Source organism: Columba livia, chromosome 6 (genome assembly GCF_036013475.1).
Source record: "Columba livia isolate bColLiv1 breed racing homer chromosome 6, bColLiv1.pat.W.v2, whole genome shotgun sequence".
In the NCBI taxonomy this organism is placed as follows: domain Eukaryota; kingdom Metazoa; phylum Chordata; class Aves; order Columbiformes; family Columbidae; genus Columba; species Columba livia.
Genome location: NC_088607.1, coordinates 18,727,704 through 18,744,448, shown reverse-complemented (window position 1 = coordinate 18,744,448; position 16,745 = coordinate 18,727,704). Strand labels below are relative to the sequence as shown.

The window sequence follows — 16,745 nt, the reverse complement described above, 5'->3', positions numbered from 1 at the left end:
AAACACGCAAGTGGTGCATATATGTTGTTATAAATGGTTTTAATACAGTTGATTAGGAAGTATGTGTGCCTCACTGCTAATAACACCAACCCAACTGGGGAGGTTACAGAGATAAGCAACTGTAGTGGCTTCTAGCAAGGGTTCCCTGCAGGCAGGGAGCAGATGGGAGGTGAGGGAGGCATTTGAAAATGGGAAAAGGAAGCATGGAGTTGGGAGAGAAGATGGATTCCACACTGAATATTGTTCTGTTCTGTTGTTTTCTCACACAAGCCCAAAGTGCCACCCCAGCTTATGGTGAGAGAGATCTTGCAGGAACTAAAGGTTCTCATGAACAGGCCAGCCAGCCCCGTCTCCTTACAGCTTTTATACCACTTAGTTTAATTTTGTTTCTTATTTTTTTCTTTTATTTTTTTTTTCCTTTGACTTGCTGTTAGCAGCATGGCCCTGTGATATTTTCACATCCTTTCTAATAAGTTCTGCATCATCTGTTTTTCTGTTTGTTTTGTTTTTTTTCTGCTTACTTTCTTGTCTTGAAGCCACAGAGTACTGTGTGGAAAACACTTCAGAGAGACAAGATACACTCTTCAGAATAAGTGTCAACCAGAATTGTTCCTATTGTATATTCTCCATAGTTTGAGGTTTGCATAATGTTCTCTGAGTTAATTCTGAATAGTGTTGTAGATGTGAATGCTGAGGTTCAGTTATCAGATTCAATTTCAGAAGGTGCCATCTTAAAATGGATGAATTTACAGGAAATCTCAGAGAAATGTGAAATGGCATTAAGAAATGTGTGCTAGTACAGGACAGTAAGGTTTATTAGAACTCTGTCTGACTAAATAGCAACTCAGCACACTCTAAAGCAGTTGTTTATTTAAAAAAAAAATAAATCACCACCACACACCTATATGGTATATGTGCAGAAGAAGGAAGAATTGGTTCTGAGTCATGTATGTAGTTGTGATAGCCTTGCCCAACTGTTTATGTTAGCCTGTGTATAGGCTGTATACTAACAGAACAACCAGTAACAATTTTACTGTAACCCTGCTTTTTCATAGATAGATCTCCATCCCTAGTAACCTAGTAATTCAGTTGAAAACTAAAACCGTGACAGAAACCTGCTTTTCACAAAAATTAGGCTTTTAACAGTTCTAGTAAAAACAGTTCATTCAAACGAGGGTGGCAGGGAGAGTCCCGGCCATGAGGCTGGGAAGGTGTTCAGCTGGGCATGCAGCAGGTAACTGTATGACAACATGTAATTTCACAGCCCCATGTTATGCGTTGGAAGAGGATCGATGATGCAAGGTCTCTTATTTTGCAGCCCAAACCGTGCTTTCTTGGCTGCTTTTATCGCATAGAAATTCCTTCATAATTAGCCGTTCCCTGTCATCTCTCATTGTTGCCAGGATTCATTTTTCCATAACGTACACATTGTTTTCACATAATGCATTGATTTTAATCTCCTGTTGTTATTTCTGTCTTTGTAACCTATCTAGGATTCTTCGTTCTACTTCTGTTCCTGCAGTTTGCAACACTTTTACTATCTTCATATGCTCTCACACTTTTCTACTCACAGATCTTTATGAAGATATTATCTGAACACTAAATAAAACATTACAAGATGTGTACTCTAGGGAGAAAGAAATGTCGGATGTCTCTGAATAGAGTAGATGTTAATACAAAGAAATGTAGATACAAGACCTGAAGCATAGCTGAGACTAGAGTCTCATACTGTGTGTATTTTGATGAGAGATTTAACATGTACTCAAGAGCTGACAGTCTGAGGCTGCTTCAAGAATTTAACATGATTTTAGAGCTGTTAGTACCAAATATGTAGTCAAGTAGTGCAAAGCACTTTCTAAATTCATTCTGATGTTTCAAATTTATGAAAAAAAAAAAGACACTCCCCTCTCCCCTTCCACCCCCAGCTGTACACCAGCAAGATTTATTACGAGTAAGATATGTTCTGCTTGTATCATTTCAGTTTTATGTTGTATTCTGTATCTCTTCTTCTGTAGCTGTCATAAAGCTGATGTAAACTCTATTGTGTGCTTTCGCTAACTTGACAGAAATGCGATTGTGTCCATGCCTGATCTAGCTCAGTCATGCCTTACTAAGTGATTCGGTAGCTTAGAGCCAGCATTAATTGTTGTGGAATCTCTGCCATATTAGGCAAGACAGAAGCGAGAAGTTGTTATCTTCACTATTTTACATACGGGGAGCTACAGCAAAGGGAACCAAACTATGTTCCAGTTTGGACCAGAACTGGCCTTCTCTCTCTGAGCTTCCTACTCTGCTGCTGGCAATTGCATAACCCTTCTCAAGCTCAGTACCTTGCATGTCATCATAATGCTGTTTTGAGAAGCCCTTCTGAGTTTTGAGACCTTCTGGTAGTGTTTGTGTTCGGGACAACTTGAGTTACTGCACTAAGGAATTCAGGAGCGTGGGATATCATACTGTAATGCTGGTGATTTGTGGAGAGACTACATTTTATTCCCTAGGGACAAATGAGTAAAGCGAAGTAATGCAAACTCAGAGTAGTCATATCTATGGGCCTGTGCACAGCAGAAAAATGATGGTGATGCTGACAGTCCTTATCAATGAGGCCAGTGGTGTGAAATGTTTAACTGGTGGGTGTTGATGGATCAAAGCCATTCAGAGCACAGAGTGTGCATCTTGTGGTCTACTGGGAAGGGAGCTATCAGAGCCCCCGTAACAGTCAGCTGCAGGGCTTTTTCTGAACAATGAGAAACTCTTAAGGCTTAATCTAGATACCACTGAAAAAAAGTAAACAGTTGATTTTTCTTGTTGTTTGCATGTTTTCTATTTATGTATATATATTTTAAATTACTATTACTTGCCTACATTTTTTTTTCTAGGAAAATAATGATCTCGGGGGAGGAAATCTAGGGAAAGGTAGTGGTTTAGTCTTCTTGGGGAAAATCAGACAGAGAAGTTCAAATTAGTTTTCAGCAAAGCAACAACATAACATTCATTTTGGGTCATCCCAAGACAGTTTGACTTCCAAACAAAATGCTTTTAGTTTGTTATTTCCACTTATTGCTTTTGCCTAAGCTTTTCTTTTGCTGTAGCTTAGCTTTTAGATGTGAAACATATTTACTAGGAAAAACACTGAAATACTTTATGCAAAATGTAATCTTTTGAGAGGTTTAAATTTAGGCCAAACCCACTTGCACTGAATTAAAAAAAAAATCTAATCTTGAAACACAGATTCCATTTCTTCTGGGTCTCTTCTGTTGTGGAGATGCTTCTGTGGGTAGCCATGTAGTTAAATTAATCTAGTTGCACCTGTCTGAACCTGAATGTATGTTACGTACACCTTTCTGGTCAAGGGTGAACACAGATGTGCTCTCTGGTCAAGGTAGCTGCCTTACCTCACTGCACTGGGAGTGTCAGCTATCAGTTACCTGTCTTCATGTGAGGTTTTTGTTCAGTGTGAACTGCAGGATGCATTCTGGTAGCAGATTTGCAGCTTTGTTAGTCTAAGCTGAAGGTGTACTAGAATGATGCTTCAGTCTGTCTGCTGATATCCCTCTAGCATCACTGGAAAACCTGTTAGTATAAATCTAGCCCTGGAGCTCAGTTAACAAGTCTCAAGTTCTGAGCTGTGGTTGTGCACAGGAAAGAAATGGGGCCAAATCCTCAGCTGAGGATAAATTAGGCTTTGCCGAAATACTTACAACTGATTGACTCACTACCATGACTGCATTTCTTTTTCTCCTGCTGCACCTTGAAATACAGGCAACTTTTATTTGAATGAATAGGCCTGTATTCTATTTGGGACAGTTACTGTTGTAAGTGCCAGTTCTGAAGAGGTGTTTAGCTGCTGTCAGCTCTGGTAGAGAGAAAGGGAAACAGAAAGTTAAATGTTGAGTCGCTGCTCTGAGAAGGCATCATCCAAACAGAAGGGATCCTGGCCAGAAGAGGCATAAGAGGGTGCAGGTCACAGACAAGGAGCTATGTAGCCCTTAAAGGCTGCATGTCCTTGGTTTAGGAATCTTATGGAAACTTGCACTGTTTCTGTTTCGTCACACTTTTACAAGAAAGAGAAGTTCTCTCTCAGTCTGTGCCCAGTGGAGGGATGTGAAAACAGAAATACTAAAGTATATGTAGTATCTTCATACTTAACCTGATTGTAGCCTAAAATTCAGATTCTGTTCAAAACCAGTGAATTGCCAAGGCAGATGTAGTGTGCTTGAATCAGCTTAACAAGATGATCAGAACTCTGTTTACCAGTGTGGCTTGCTTGGAGCAGTGCTCCCAACACCCAGGGAAACAGGAAGAAATTGTAATTAAAGGCAGCTTTAAATTTCAGTATGTGTCTGATTTGCATTTTACCATTTTGTTCCTCTTTCCCCTTGCCCCTGTAAAAGCCTGGGAGGTTTGCATCGCTGTGTTGCATTATGCACGCTTGAGGGACTGTGGAGTGGCAATTGTGTAATGAGGATGAAAATCAGAGCTTACTCTGGAGATGAAAAAAAACAAAAACAAACACTTTTCCCTTAACTGGAGCCTGGGGGCTTTTATCCTATTGATTGCACACGTGGGGCAAGGTTGTGACTCTCGGTTACTAACAGTGCTGGAGGATGCAGTGAGAGGCTGCACAGGGCTGGAGGCAATTCTTGGGGGATTGTACCCAGTGGCTCTGGAGCTGCAGGATAAGGATATCCACAGAAGCTGTGCTGCTAGCTTATATTGTACATGCAGTCTTTTTGTTTAGCTCCCATCTCTCTGTCCTTGTCTTCACTTTAATTATCCTGTTTGGGATGTATAGTACAGGTGTCTGTAAATAAACTTTTTTGCTAATAGGAGTAGGAGCAAAATTGCACCTATTTCCTGTGCTGAGTATGTAAGCAAAGGCTCCTTCCCTACTCTCATAACACTTGCAGGTTTACAGTGATTTATTCTGTTCCATTTTACTTAATGTGTCACTCAGTCACAATTTGAACTCAGTTCCAGCAGTAAAAATGTGTTACTGAATCAGTTTTTTGTATCCATGTCTTTTAACTAAGCACTGTAGGCTTACCACTTTGTCCTGTTCTGCCATGTTAGTGCTGTAGATATATTTCTGTCCTCATTTTGATTCAGGTACCTACATAATTTCATTTAGTTAATTCCCAAAGTGAGTTAAGAAAAATGCAATAAGGCTGTGGGGTTTCCCATTCAGAAATATGCAGGCCTGAATTCATATGCTGTACCTCATTATGTATGTGTTTTCTCTTAAAAGCCCTAATTCTGAGTACTATGATTATGTAAAACCTGCAGCTTTCATTAATAAAAAGCAAGTCTCTTACTCTTTATGGATATAAAATGAAGCTACCAAATAGGATCTGTAAAGGCTCAGAAACCAGAAGATAACTATAATGAAAAATTCCCATTGGTTGGAAACCAGACTCATGATTTTGGTGGGCTGACCTGAAATTTGTGAATGTTGGGAGATACAACGATTCAGAAGCCAGATTTTGTGCCGGCTGGTTGACAAACAAGGCACTGTTACTGCAGAAACACGTCACTTAAAAATTAATTAAGATAAAAATGCCTTCTGGAAGCTATCAGTGAACTTAGTGCTATGTTGTAATCTTCTGTATCAAGTGATTTTTTTCAACACATCACCTCCTTCAGGTTTGGGAGTTCAGAAAGCCCTGTAAAGCAGAAAAAACAAATACAGAAATCTACTAGGGAAATAGCTTCTCTTCCCCTCCAACCCTGTGCCCTGTTGAACTAGAAAAGTAGGGCAAATTCTGTAGCCTTTTTGCAGGGAAAGTCCCATCAACTTCAGTAGGAGATTTGGCTCAGGGAGAAGTATGGGAGCCAAGCCAAAGCTTGCATTCTGTTTTTTAGGAAGTTCATATCACATATTCACAGACTAATGCCACAGACTTTTGCAATAGTAGCCAGTGGAACGGTGAAATGCCTCTAACTCAGTGGACTTTTGGTATTTAACTCCTGCAAATGCCAGTCTTTATGTTTTGACAATCTTTTCTTCATTAGAACATGATTGCTTGAACATAACATCAGGAATACAGCCAGTAGTGCTCAAATATACCCATACCATAAGCATAAATTAAACCCCATTCTTGCTATGGGACAGATAAACATGAAGGGTCTTAGTGTTCTGCAGATGAATCATACTTAGCTCATCAGTGAGTGCCTTGATTTAATGAAGCCATAGTATGTTAATTTTAACACTGCAAAAAAAGCTGTAAAGTTACAGGCAGCCATGCTAACTAGCTACAAGCATTTAAAAGCCTGGGCACGAGCTCCTACTTGGCGATTCTGGTCATAATTAATGATGACAAGTATGTTGGGAAAATAATTATTTTGCATGCTTTTAAAGACAATTACTTACTCGAGGCAAGTGAGGGGGTGGGATTTATGTGGCTGTAATAAGCATATGTAGATGGCATCTTCCCAGAAGCGTATTGTAGCCACAGGATCTTTTTAATTGACCTGAGATTCCTTTGTTCTGCAGATACAATTTATGTTTGTGGTCACAGACTAAAATGACCCTACTTGTTTTGGGGTAGGCTGAGTTCTAAACTGCTGAAAGGAAAAAAGGCTGTTTTTATCACCCCAGTCAACAACAGATAGGAATCTCTCCTGGTCACTTTGTGGGGGTGGGAGAAATCTTTTTAAGTGAGTACCCTTAGTGCATGTTCTTTCTATCTGATAAACTAGAAGTTGATGGTATGGCAGTAGGCTCAGGTGTGAGTTACTGCAATTATCTGGTACCCCTCTCATGTCAGGGCTCACATAGCACAGCAGCTGTTGCCAGATATGTGGCCATGTCATCCTCTGATGGCCACCTGCCTGCTTATTTACCACGTTAGGCTGCAAACCCTTGGTCCCCTTCCAGCTCAGACCTGGTCATGGAGTCAGGGAGGGAGCACCTGCTCCTCTATCGCCTGCCTCTCCAGAGCATCATCTTGCTGGGTGGTGGAGGGCAACTGCTCCACATCCGCTCCTTGTCCTTCCCCACCAGTCACTGTCATCCCCTGTATTCAAGGCCTGGCTATGACAGCCATGCAGTCTTACCACACAGGCTATGATGAGGTGCTTTAACAAAACGGTAGAGTCTCACTGCCTTTCTATCTGAGTTTTCATGCTAACTTTGCTCAGGTGGGAAATAACATCAGAAAGTCCCCTAAGGCTTTAATTCAGTGGAAAATTCCAACATGTGGCCACAACTAATGGCCTGTAATAGAAAGCAGCAGTTTTCATATCTGCTGTCAGTCACTCCACTCTTCCTCCAAGGTGGTGAATTCCTTTTGGGCCACAGGAGACAGAAGGGGAACCAAAAGCCTATATGCTGACCACTTTACGTACATTCAGGAAAATTTCCCTCTTATTCCCATTTGTAATCTCATGATGAAGTCACAGAAGTGCACAGAAGTTGTGATCTGTTTCCCCAGTTCTCATCTGCAAGATGGGGAAGATGATACTGACTTTCTCAGTAAAGCATTTTGAAACCTGATACTGAAACTTGTTACAGAAAATACAGTATTTTTAAGAGTCATAGGTGCTTTTCTCTGCGCTAGCTGCCCTGCTGATAATGGCAAAGATCGTGCTCTGTGCACTCCATAGTCCATTTCTGTGAACTAGGACCTGAAGCTGTGGGAAGGAGGAGGATCAAAAGAGGAGAGACCCAATAACTACGTATTAATGTATTTTTGGAGTGATGACACGTAACAGAAAAAATATTTAGCTTTCTTGCAGTCCCAGTTGTATCTAGTTCTTTCTAAAAGCATTACTAAAGGAAGCAGATTGGAAGCTGGGTGAATTATGACATTTAATGGTATGGGTCCAATTCAGTCTGTTCTTGGAATCTGCAGATTTCTGTCAGGATCAAAGTTTTCACTTGATCTATTCAGAGAGCTGATAAGGAAAACTATATGCATGAGCAACAGAAAAATAATAGAAGATAAAGAATAAATAGATTCCCCATCACTAAGTTAAAAGGTCATGGGGTTCCCCAAAGCAGGTTGTGGCAGTATGAGGTGGGGAGAGGAAGAAAAAGACGCAGCTCTGGATGAGAGACACAAGTGTTTGTTTGCAGAAGTTCAAAGTTCTCCCTGGAAGTTGCAAGTCTAACAGGAGGGCAACCTCTGCTTTTAGCTCCAAGGGCAGATTGAGTTGGAAATGAGGCAGAATGTACAGGTACCAGAGTTAAAAGCAGTAGGGTTTTGTGCAAGGTCATTAAAGGGCCAGATTCTTAGGCATCTGGGAAGAATTAATGCATTAATCTAAATTTGACCCTGTGTTAAACTGGTAGAGGGGGGAATTCCCTTGTGGTGCTGTGGGTTTTACTGAGTATGCATTTTCTTCTTTTTTTTTTTTTCTTTTATTTTTAATTTACTGAGAGAAGAAAGGGGAGACTTAATTAAGAAGAAGCTTCAGGCTTGTGTGTCACTGTATGGGGGGCATGCCTGCTGGCAAAGAGGAAGCTGAAGGATAAAGAGGATGTTCCAAAGACTGCTTGGGCATGACGTCTTTTCCCATGTACCACACAGTGACAGCAAGAGGAAGTGCCTTGAGGTTCAGGGATGAACTCAGAGAGTTTCTCCTTCAAAATAAGCAGATTCTAGTATAAATCTTTGTTTGGAGTCTTCAGGAAGGAATTAGCAGTGATGGAAAGCACACATACGCACACCCACTCCACCCTCAAACATTTCCAGATATCCATGGGAAGATTTGTGAGGCCATAAATTGTGTTAGAAATGGGAGAAAAAGTCTTGAGCCATCAAAGACAACTGGAGATTAGGATCAGGTACTGTTTCCAGTTTTAATATGATGTAGATGGCTTTACTAGTTCAGTTCCTTCCACACCCACACGAACTGAAGTCCCCCAATATTTGAGGGAGATATGTGTTCTAGTCTGATCCTGGATGGAAGAGATGTAGTAGGTACATGCACATTAATGGGTGCAAGATTCTTCCCGCTTCTGAACAGGTGGTATTGGACCATCTCCAAGGGCAGGATAGTAATTAATTTGTGCCACTCCACACCTTCCAAGATAATGTAAATTCCCCAAGTCCAACTGACAGCAGTGGTTCACAGGTGGCAATTGCCTATGTCACTGACTCATGGGGACTCTTCTCTCACCTCTTTCCTTTCTGCTGTTCCTCTCTGCACCACGCATGCTTAAGCACCCTTTTGCTCAAATACGTTAATGTAATCAAGTTAACCTAAGCTTAGCCTGAAGTTTGTTATGGAATAACTGTTTATGTGTCTGAAAGTTTGTCAGCTGATTTCTGAACTGTCTAATGAAATAGCAGAGGCTTTTTTGATATGGTGGTACAGATACATCACACCATTTGAGCACTGCAGGTTTTATGAGTACTAAAGTATGGTGAAGTTTTTCAGATGGTATGCTGAATGGATTTTCCTTGAGCATGGAACTTGGCTCTCCTAAAAAAAAAAAAAAAATAAAATAAAATATTAATAATAATCTGTATATAGACAACAAATAGTTCAAGAAAAGGCCCTGCTATTAGTGCTCTACTTTGTGGGGTGCACAGTTTATACAGTCTTCATTATACAATCGTATATTCTTTATAAGAGTAGTACTAGTTTCATTCAGTTTGCCTATTTTGCTAGTCTAGAAAACTGACTTCAAATCCAGCCAGTCAATAGTTTATTGGTTATAGGTAATAAATGTTCTCCCTTTCAGGTAACTGCTTAGTTGCTTTTCAGTTGGCAGTATCCCAAAGGCTGGAAGCAGTAAAAGCAAGAGTTGAAGCACCCATGGAAGTGTAGATCTTTTTCTTTTACATGTTTTCCAGGACAAGTCCATGAGCTTTTAAAGGAGTAAGTTCCATCTTCTAGTCATTGCACATAGGAAGACTTGAGGCATAGAGACACCGATGTGCTCAAGACTGCATAGGTAAATTTCTGGCTTTACCCTTTATATTCCAAGGAGTGAGGGTAGAAGTGTTGCCTGCCCAAGCAATATGCTGCGGCTGAGTGAATTAAGAGTTAGATCACTAGGAGGAAGCAGACATGGATAAATGTCATTGCCATTAAATGTACTGTCCCGACTTTATGGAATTAGAAAGGAAATAAAGTCATTACTAAACTGCCTTAAGTTCTCCAGAGAGGCAGCAGAAAAAACAAGAATAAGACTGAATTTCCAGATTTGATCATCTTGGCTGGATAGCAGCTAGAGATTTTCAGGTGACCTTTCGTCCTAAATGCAGCATGGCAGAGTGAGGGAAAATAAACAGCCATAATCATGGAGGGTAAAACAGTGGGTTAAGCACTTGTTCTCTTAGTACTCACTGCCCAAGAACCTCAAAGATTTTACAAGTATAAGCATGGCCATATTGTCACTCCATTTGAAAGACAGGGAAACTGAGGCATAGAGCAGTAGTGAGGTAACTGTCTAGAATCAAAACCTCCTGATGATTTCTTTAACTGCTTAGCAAGGCTTCATTTTTTTTCCAGAAGTGCCTAAGAAGAAAATGAGGGATAAACCAGTGACATGACATGAGAAGTTTATAGTGATACATTTTTCACTTTAGACAAGAACTGGTTAATAGAATCAGGTTTTTTTACATTATCCAGGCCTGATGTGTTGTTTTTTCTTTCATTTTCAACATATTGCTGGTTGCTTTAGCAGCTGACTAATGCAGAAGTTCTGCTTGAAAAAAAATGCTTCCTTCTTATATGATACTGTACATATTGTCATGGAAATCGTCCTCATTTCCCCCGAGCACACTTTAAATAACTCGAACAGCAGTGCTAATGAGCAGAAAGATATCTGCAATCCCCACCGTGCAACTTGACATACTTTATCCCACTCCGAATTCCCTTTGCTCGTCATTGAACATTTTAAATATCTGGTATAATAATTTGCTTTCTCTCTTTGGTCCAGTCATTTTGCTCTTAGCACTTGGTAATAAAAGGTCAGCTTTGGCTGAAACCTTAGTGTTGCAGCCATGCCGTTTTTCACTGCTAAATATCTTAAGAAAAGCAAGTGCCTCCGGAAGGGTAAGTCATGATATTTTTGGTGTGTTTAGTGTTGTCTGTTTTGCTTTAAATCACAGTGAAGGATTTATTTTGCATTAACAAGCAGCGGGAATGGATCTATTCATGCTGCCGGTCGGTTAGCACAGGGGGTTTTATTGTGCTGTGTGCATTTTTCATTCAAGATAGAGTGTATGTTATTATCTTGTATTTTACATTCAGTAAAGCAGTCTAAGCAAGAGAATATTTAACCCTTTAAACATGGACCATATGTTTTTCACAGAGATGGAATCCCTAATGCAGAACAAAACAGCAAGAGAATGTCTGTGTATATTTGTTTTTCCAGATAAGTTGAAGTAGGCAGCTGAATAATGCTGTAGTATTTTTGTTTCTGTTGTCCAAAAGGAGCAATTTTTAAAAAATCTCCCCTGAAATAACTTAAATAATACCAAGAAAAGGAAAAGCATTTTTTCTCTTAGCATCTTTTCTATGTAGGGCTGCCTCAGTGCATGATTCTACATAGATTTTCAGCTTAGTGTAGTAAGGTTTGCTTTGAGAATGGCTGTGTGGGCTTTTTCAGGTAGACATAAAACTCTCAGAGAGAGCAGTTTGCCTCTAGCATGATAAGAATTGACAAGATAATAAACTCTGAATAGAGAAACACCTTGCTTGTGTTTTTCTTATTTCATCGCATCAGTCTTTATTGTGACATTTGTAATCTTGTCAGTGGTCCAGATCTGGGTTTTGCATAAAGGTAAACAGCAGTGATTTCTTGTACTTGGGACATGCATCAGGTCCAGGGGATCTGGGGAATCTGACTTGCTTACCTGGCTAAGCATTTTTACACATATGCATTTATTTATTATATGCATTTCCCCAATTCTTTGTTTGAATACAATAGTTTCTAGGGCATACCTAGGAGGTGGAATTGTATAGGTTTTCATAACAGGCTTAAAGTTGAAGAAAAGGTTTTAAAGAAATGCACATTTGTCATCTTTAACCTACCTTTGTGTTTTCTACTGGGTTCGTATATTAAAAGGGGATTGCACAAAAGAACTAGAAACTGGGGTGTAAGAATTGAGTTAAGCTGACCTGTAGCCACTGGTACTATTGTTTTGTTATTTTGTTGAGTAAAATGTGTATGCATGTACACAAATTTACACAGTCAGTAATTCCTGAGGATAGAACCATGTCAGCATAGTTTTCGTAAGGAAGAAGGATAAAATCTTATAAATGAATTCTTAATATGCTTTTGCCAAGTTATTTTTTATAGTTTTGCTGCATGTGTTTACCTTACAAGGGGGCATAGGATAATTTTTGCTCCCTCTTTTTGTTTGTCTGCTGGGGGCACTCAGTTGACTTGTGCTTCTTTCCCTTGTAACACATGCCTTAGTAGGAATGTCTCTCTAGACAGATGTTGAGTAAAGGTGCCTCCCTTACCAGCGTCTGTGGCAGGCATTGCAGGAAGGGGCTGATGGTACAATCAGAAAAGGTAAGGCTATTATGGCAAGTGCACCTGAAGATAAATTTGCCCAGCCCTGCAAGAGCAGAGTGTGTGCTGAATGCCTGCCTGTTTGCTGTGAGATGTCCCCTGCCCCTTTGTGGTAAAAATCTGTGATTTATTAGATGCACACCAGTGGTTTTAGTCTTAGAGCCCAGCTTTAGACATCCAACACAATTCAACGTGACTCTCTGAAGGTTACAGTTTGAAGCTGGGGAGCAGTCACCCATTGCTCAATCCTTTTTCTAGCCAGCTGATCCTTGTCACTGCCTTGTTATGATTTGGTGTTCCTACCCACAGGGGCAGACGCTCTGCTGGTGTGAGAGAGGGCTAAGCCTTCAGAAGCAGCAGGCAGGGATAGGAGCTGTCACTCTAGGACTAGATTCAGTGGTGCTGTATTTGCTGGCAGCCACCACTGGTGACACAGTGCAGTGGCTGTGATTTGCCTAGCCCTAGAGCTCAGCCTTGTGATAAAGTCTTGACTGCATAGGAAGGTCATGAGGAACGGAGAGCAGTAGCTCGGTGCACAGCTTATGCAAACAAGACAGGCCCATGAAGTGACCATTTTAAAACCCAAATCAACATGGGCATAATCTAGGCCTTTATGAAATGACTGAGGGAAGCTCAGCCAGCAGCAGTCATATTCTTAGTAAGTCACAACCAGTGTGAAAATTTTCTGCGAACTGAACACCTCAAATAGCTTTTCCCTAGAAACATCTTGGTGCACCAGAGAGGGTAGCAGGTGTTGCCTCTCTGAGCTTGCTTCTGCCAAAACCTATCTGATGTGTGAAATCCATCTAACTGTCCAGAATACCTCTTGGTCCAGGCATGCTGTCAGGATAGGGATCCTCCTTCCTTCTGATGCCTGTTCTGCTCTGTCCTAACCTTTATCCTCTTGCTTCCAGGACAGTCTGAGAAGGCAAGTGCCAAAGCATGAAGGGAGAAACTATCTGTCTCTGTGGGAAATTCTGAGGTAGCTGGGTATCTCTGTGAGCTGTTTAACATCAGTCTATCACTAATCTTGCTTTGAAGAGACTGGACTCCTGCCATTTTTTGAGCCATCTTCCATCCAGTTACTTGACGCAATCCCTTCTAGCTCTTGTCTAGAAAGCACTTCATTTGCTGTGGCCTGAGTAAGGAGGTCCTTCCCAGTAAGTAAATGTGGTCGTTAAAAGGCATTGAATGATTACAGAGTGCCCTAGGCATAGCATCAAAAGCTCAGTTGCATCAAAGCTATAGTAGCCACAGGCTCCAATGCGTCTGTCCTTGCTGTTCTCTGTGTCTCTGAACAGGGAAGAAGCAAGCCAGCAAGAGCAGTGAGGTTTGTGTATGAGTTCTTTCCCACAGGTTTAGATGGCCTAGGGACAGGAGCTGGGCTGTGGACAAGTTCATATTGGTCACATGGGAGAGAAAAGTCCCAGATAAACATTCCCGATTCTGTCTTAAGAGAAAACTTGCCCAGATTAATATAGGAATTGGCTAAAAGATCTGGGAACTGGGACCTGATTCTCCAAAGTCTTTTTAGCCTGAAATCCCAGGCAGTGCAGGGTTTTGCCTCCTAGATCTTTCAACAATGTACCAAGTTGTAGCTGAAGCCTGTTTCTCCCCAAGCGAGCTTTATTCTCACCATGCTCCATTTTCTCTTCTTACTAGCATTCCATGCCAGGCTACACTGTGTTTTTGATTAAATCTCTATTTATTTTTGTGAGGGTTGAGAGAGCTTCCAGACACTCTTGAAATGAAAAGAGCCAAGCCAGAAGTACCATGTTCTGTCTTTCTGTACATCCTCTGCTTTGCAGACAGTTGTGCCTTGTAGACTGTTGTGCCTATGGAGTTTCCTGCAGGTTTCATTCACCCTCTTGTAAAACTTACAGTAATGACAGATTCTGGAAAGGTACAAGTAAGGGCTCCTTTATTTCTCCTATTACCAGTTTTAAGCACGAGCAAACCCCACTCAGTTACATCCTCCTACATATAGCATCAAAACAATGAAAAACATTTGTAAGCCTCTGCAGCCTATTGTTAAAACTCACTGTTCTCTCATATGCCCTCCTACAATAAAACTTTTGGTTTTCCTTGGCCATTCACTGAGCACTGGCTCAACACTACTCAAAACTGGGCTATAAAATGTCATACAGTCAGAATTGTCTCCGATCTGGCAAGTCACCATTGATTTTTTTTTTTCACCTGCTCCTTGATTTCTAGTGGAGGAAAAATAAAGTTTTGGCTCCAGCAAAGCCTTTTACTCTTTAATACAAAAAAAAAAAAAAATTATAATGAATGTGTTTTTGCCAAGTGGTCCTTACTTTGCTGCAGCTGTAGATTTACAGGACTTCAAAGCTGGATGATTAAGGCACAGTTTTAGTTTGTAGCCAGGCAAGCCAAACAATCTCAACTTCAAAGGAGGGGGGTGTTCTTTAATGTTGTGGGCTTGCTCTTTGTGTTCAGCAAACAGAGCTGCAGGGGAAAATGCCATGTGCAGCAGACAAGTGATGTGGCTGCCCCTCCTGGGAGGGAGTCTGCTCGCTGCTGCCTGAGAAGAACATCCCACACCCAGAAACCTCAGGATATCTGATGTCTGCAATTAGGTCATTTTTGCATGAGTTCAAGCTATGAGACTTTCAGTGTCTGCTTGTAGTATGCTCAGAGCTCCTGTCTGTGTGGACCCCCAAGGGTGGCCATGACAAAGGCAGGATTTGGGCCTGAGCTCTGTTGCCTCTTCTGTTGCTTTCTGTCTGTTCCTGGTTGTTTTCCTCATTTGATGTGCTTGCAGGGTGGGTGGTTTTGTATGTGTTAGCAAACTTGAGAAAGGCTATCTCAGTAAAAGGAAGCATTCAATCCATGCAACACTGTGGTTTGAGGGGAGTAAGGGCCAGGACTGGAGATTAGGATGCTCTGCATCTATGACAGTCATGTTGAAAATGAGCCATCATGGTTTTGCTCTTATGTTAATACATTGTCTAGTCAACAACACATCACCAGTTCAATCCAGCAGGGCTGGTGAGGAGGGAAGGAGGGCTGGATAGTTCCATCATTAGATGGACCTAAGAATTGCGGTGGTGTGTGGCTTTACTTCCAACTGTGGAGCTCAGACAGCATGACCCTTCGTGTTTTATTAAACTCCTTATTCACACATTTGGGGGATTCCCCAGTGCAGAATATAGAACAAAGACCTCAGGCTGAGGCAGAAAAGGGGGCTGGATAACTATGTTACCTCTTGAGCCAGTGAGATTGTTATTTTCTGGGATTGTTTCCTCGGCTAGAAATCAGTCTTTAAAACCCTTGTAAATAAATTAATTCTGTAGCTTTGGGATGCAGCAAGGTACAAACATGTTGTGAGTTATCTGGGATCAAAGCAAGGCATTTGGGTAGATGATGCTTCTGCAGGCAGGCTGGATCCTGGCTGCACACTCTGTTGCTTTGAGTGGTCAGAGACTGCAGGAAAGTGTATGCTGGACTCCATGGACCTGGAGATATGAAATGAGCTGGTAGGACACCACAAAGACGCGTCTGTCATTCAGCAAATGACTTCAAGAGCCATGTGGCAAACATCCCCCATCAGTATTAAAATCTGAGTGGAATTGGAGTTTTATCCAAGCAGTATCTAGGCTTTTGCGGGATCCTGGCCACTCTCTCCACAGGGACCTGGAATTCAGCAGCCAGAGAGGCCAGTGCTGCCAAGAAGCATAGTGCTGGAGAGGCAGAGTTGGCCAACACGCTGCTGTGCCTCTCAATGAGCCATGTGTGTGCTGCTGGGAGCGTGGTGACTTCAGCTCTCCAGTTAAAGCTCTCCAAATAGAGGAGGTGCCAGGCAACAACTGGGGCTACCAAGCGAAGGAGCAGCTTTTTGAGACACAATACACTTCTAATTTCTAACATGGCTTTCCCATTTCAAGAGCACTGCTTTGGTGAGAAAGTAGCCTGCTTTCTCTCCTGTGTTGGGGAACCAACCTTCATGCTGTTCAGCCTGTTCTCATTCTTTGCTTTTTGCTTTCTAGGGCCAGCACTGCCTTTGCAGTTGCATATGACCGAATTTCCAAACAGTATTTCTTGCTTTATGAGAATCAATGTTTGATTAATCCAGGGTGCCTGGCTGTGGTTGTTCTGTTTTTCATTCCTGACTCTGCTAGTCACTACCTAATATCATACTGGAAATCATTTAGTGTTTCTGTATCTCAGCTTTCCACTGGAATGTAAGCATTTCTCACTGTGGAATTTTAAGGCTCTTTGTGGTGTGTTTTGTTTTTTTTTTTTTTTTTGG

At 41.3% G+C, this 16,745-nt stretch overlaps 1 protein-coding gene across 10 annotated transcripts in view; it reads left to right on the top strand.

The window, feature by feature from the left end:
• The window catches only part of ARHGAP22 (Rho GTPase activating protein 22), a 141,133-nt gene that overhangs the window by 72,022 nt on the left and 52,366 nt on the right, over positions 1-16,745 (top strand). The window contains exon 1 of one of the 10 annotated variants that reach the window (XM_065067359.1): positions 10,743-11,007. The exons of 7 other annotated variants lie outside the window; for them this stretch is intronic. In XM_065067359.1, the coding sequence (XP_064923431.1) occupies positions 10,956-11,007 (52 nt within the window). In that variant the 5' untranslated portion in view covers positions 10,743-10,955. Of the gene's footprint in view, positions 1-10,742; positions 11,008-16,745 lie in introns of those variants that run through there. 2 more of the 10 variants (XM_021284614.2, XM_065067360.1) reach the window with 2 other exon arrangements.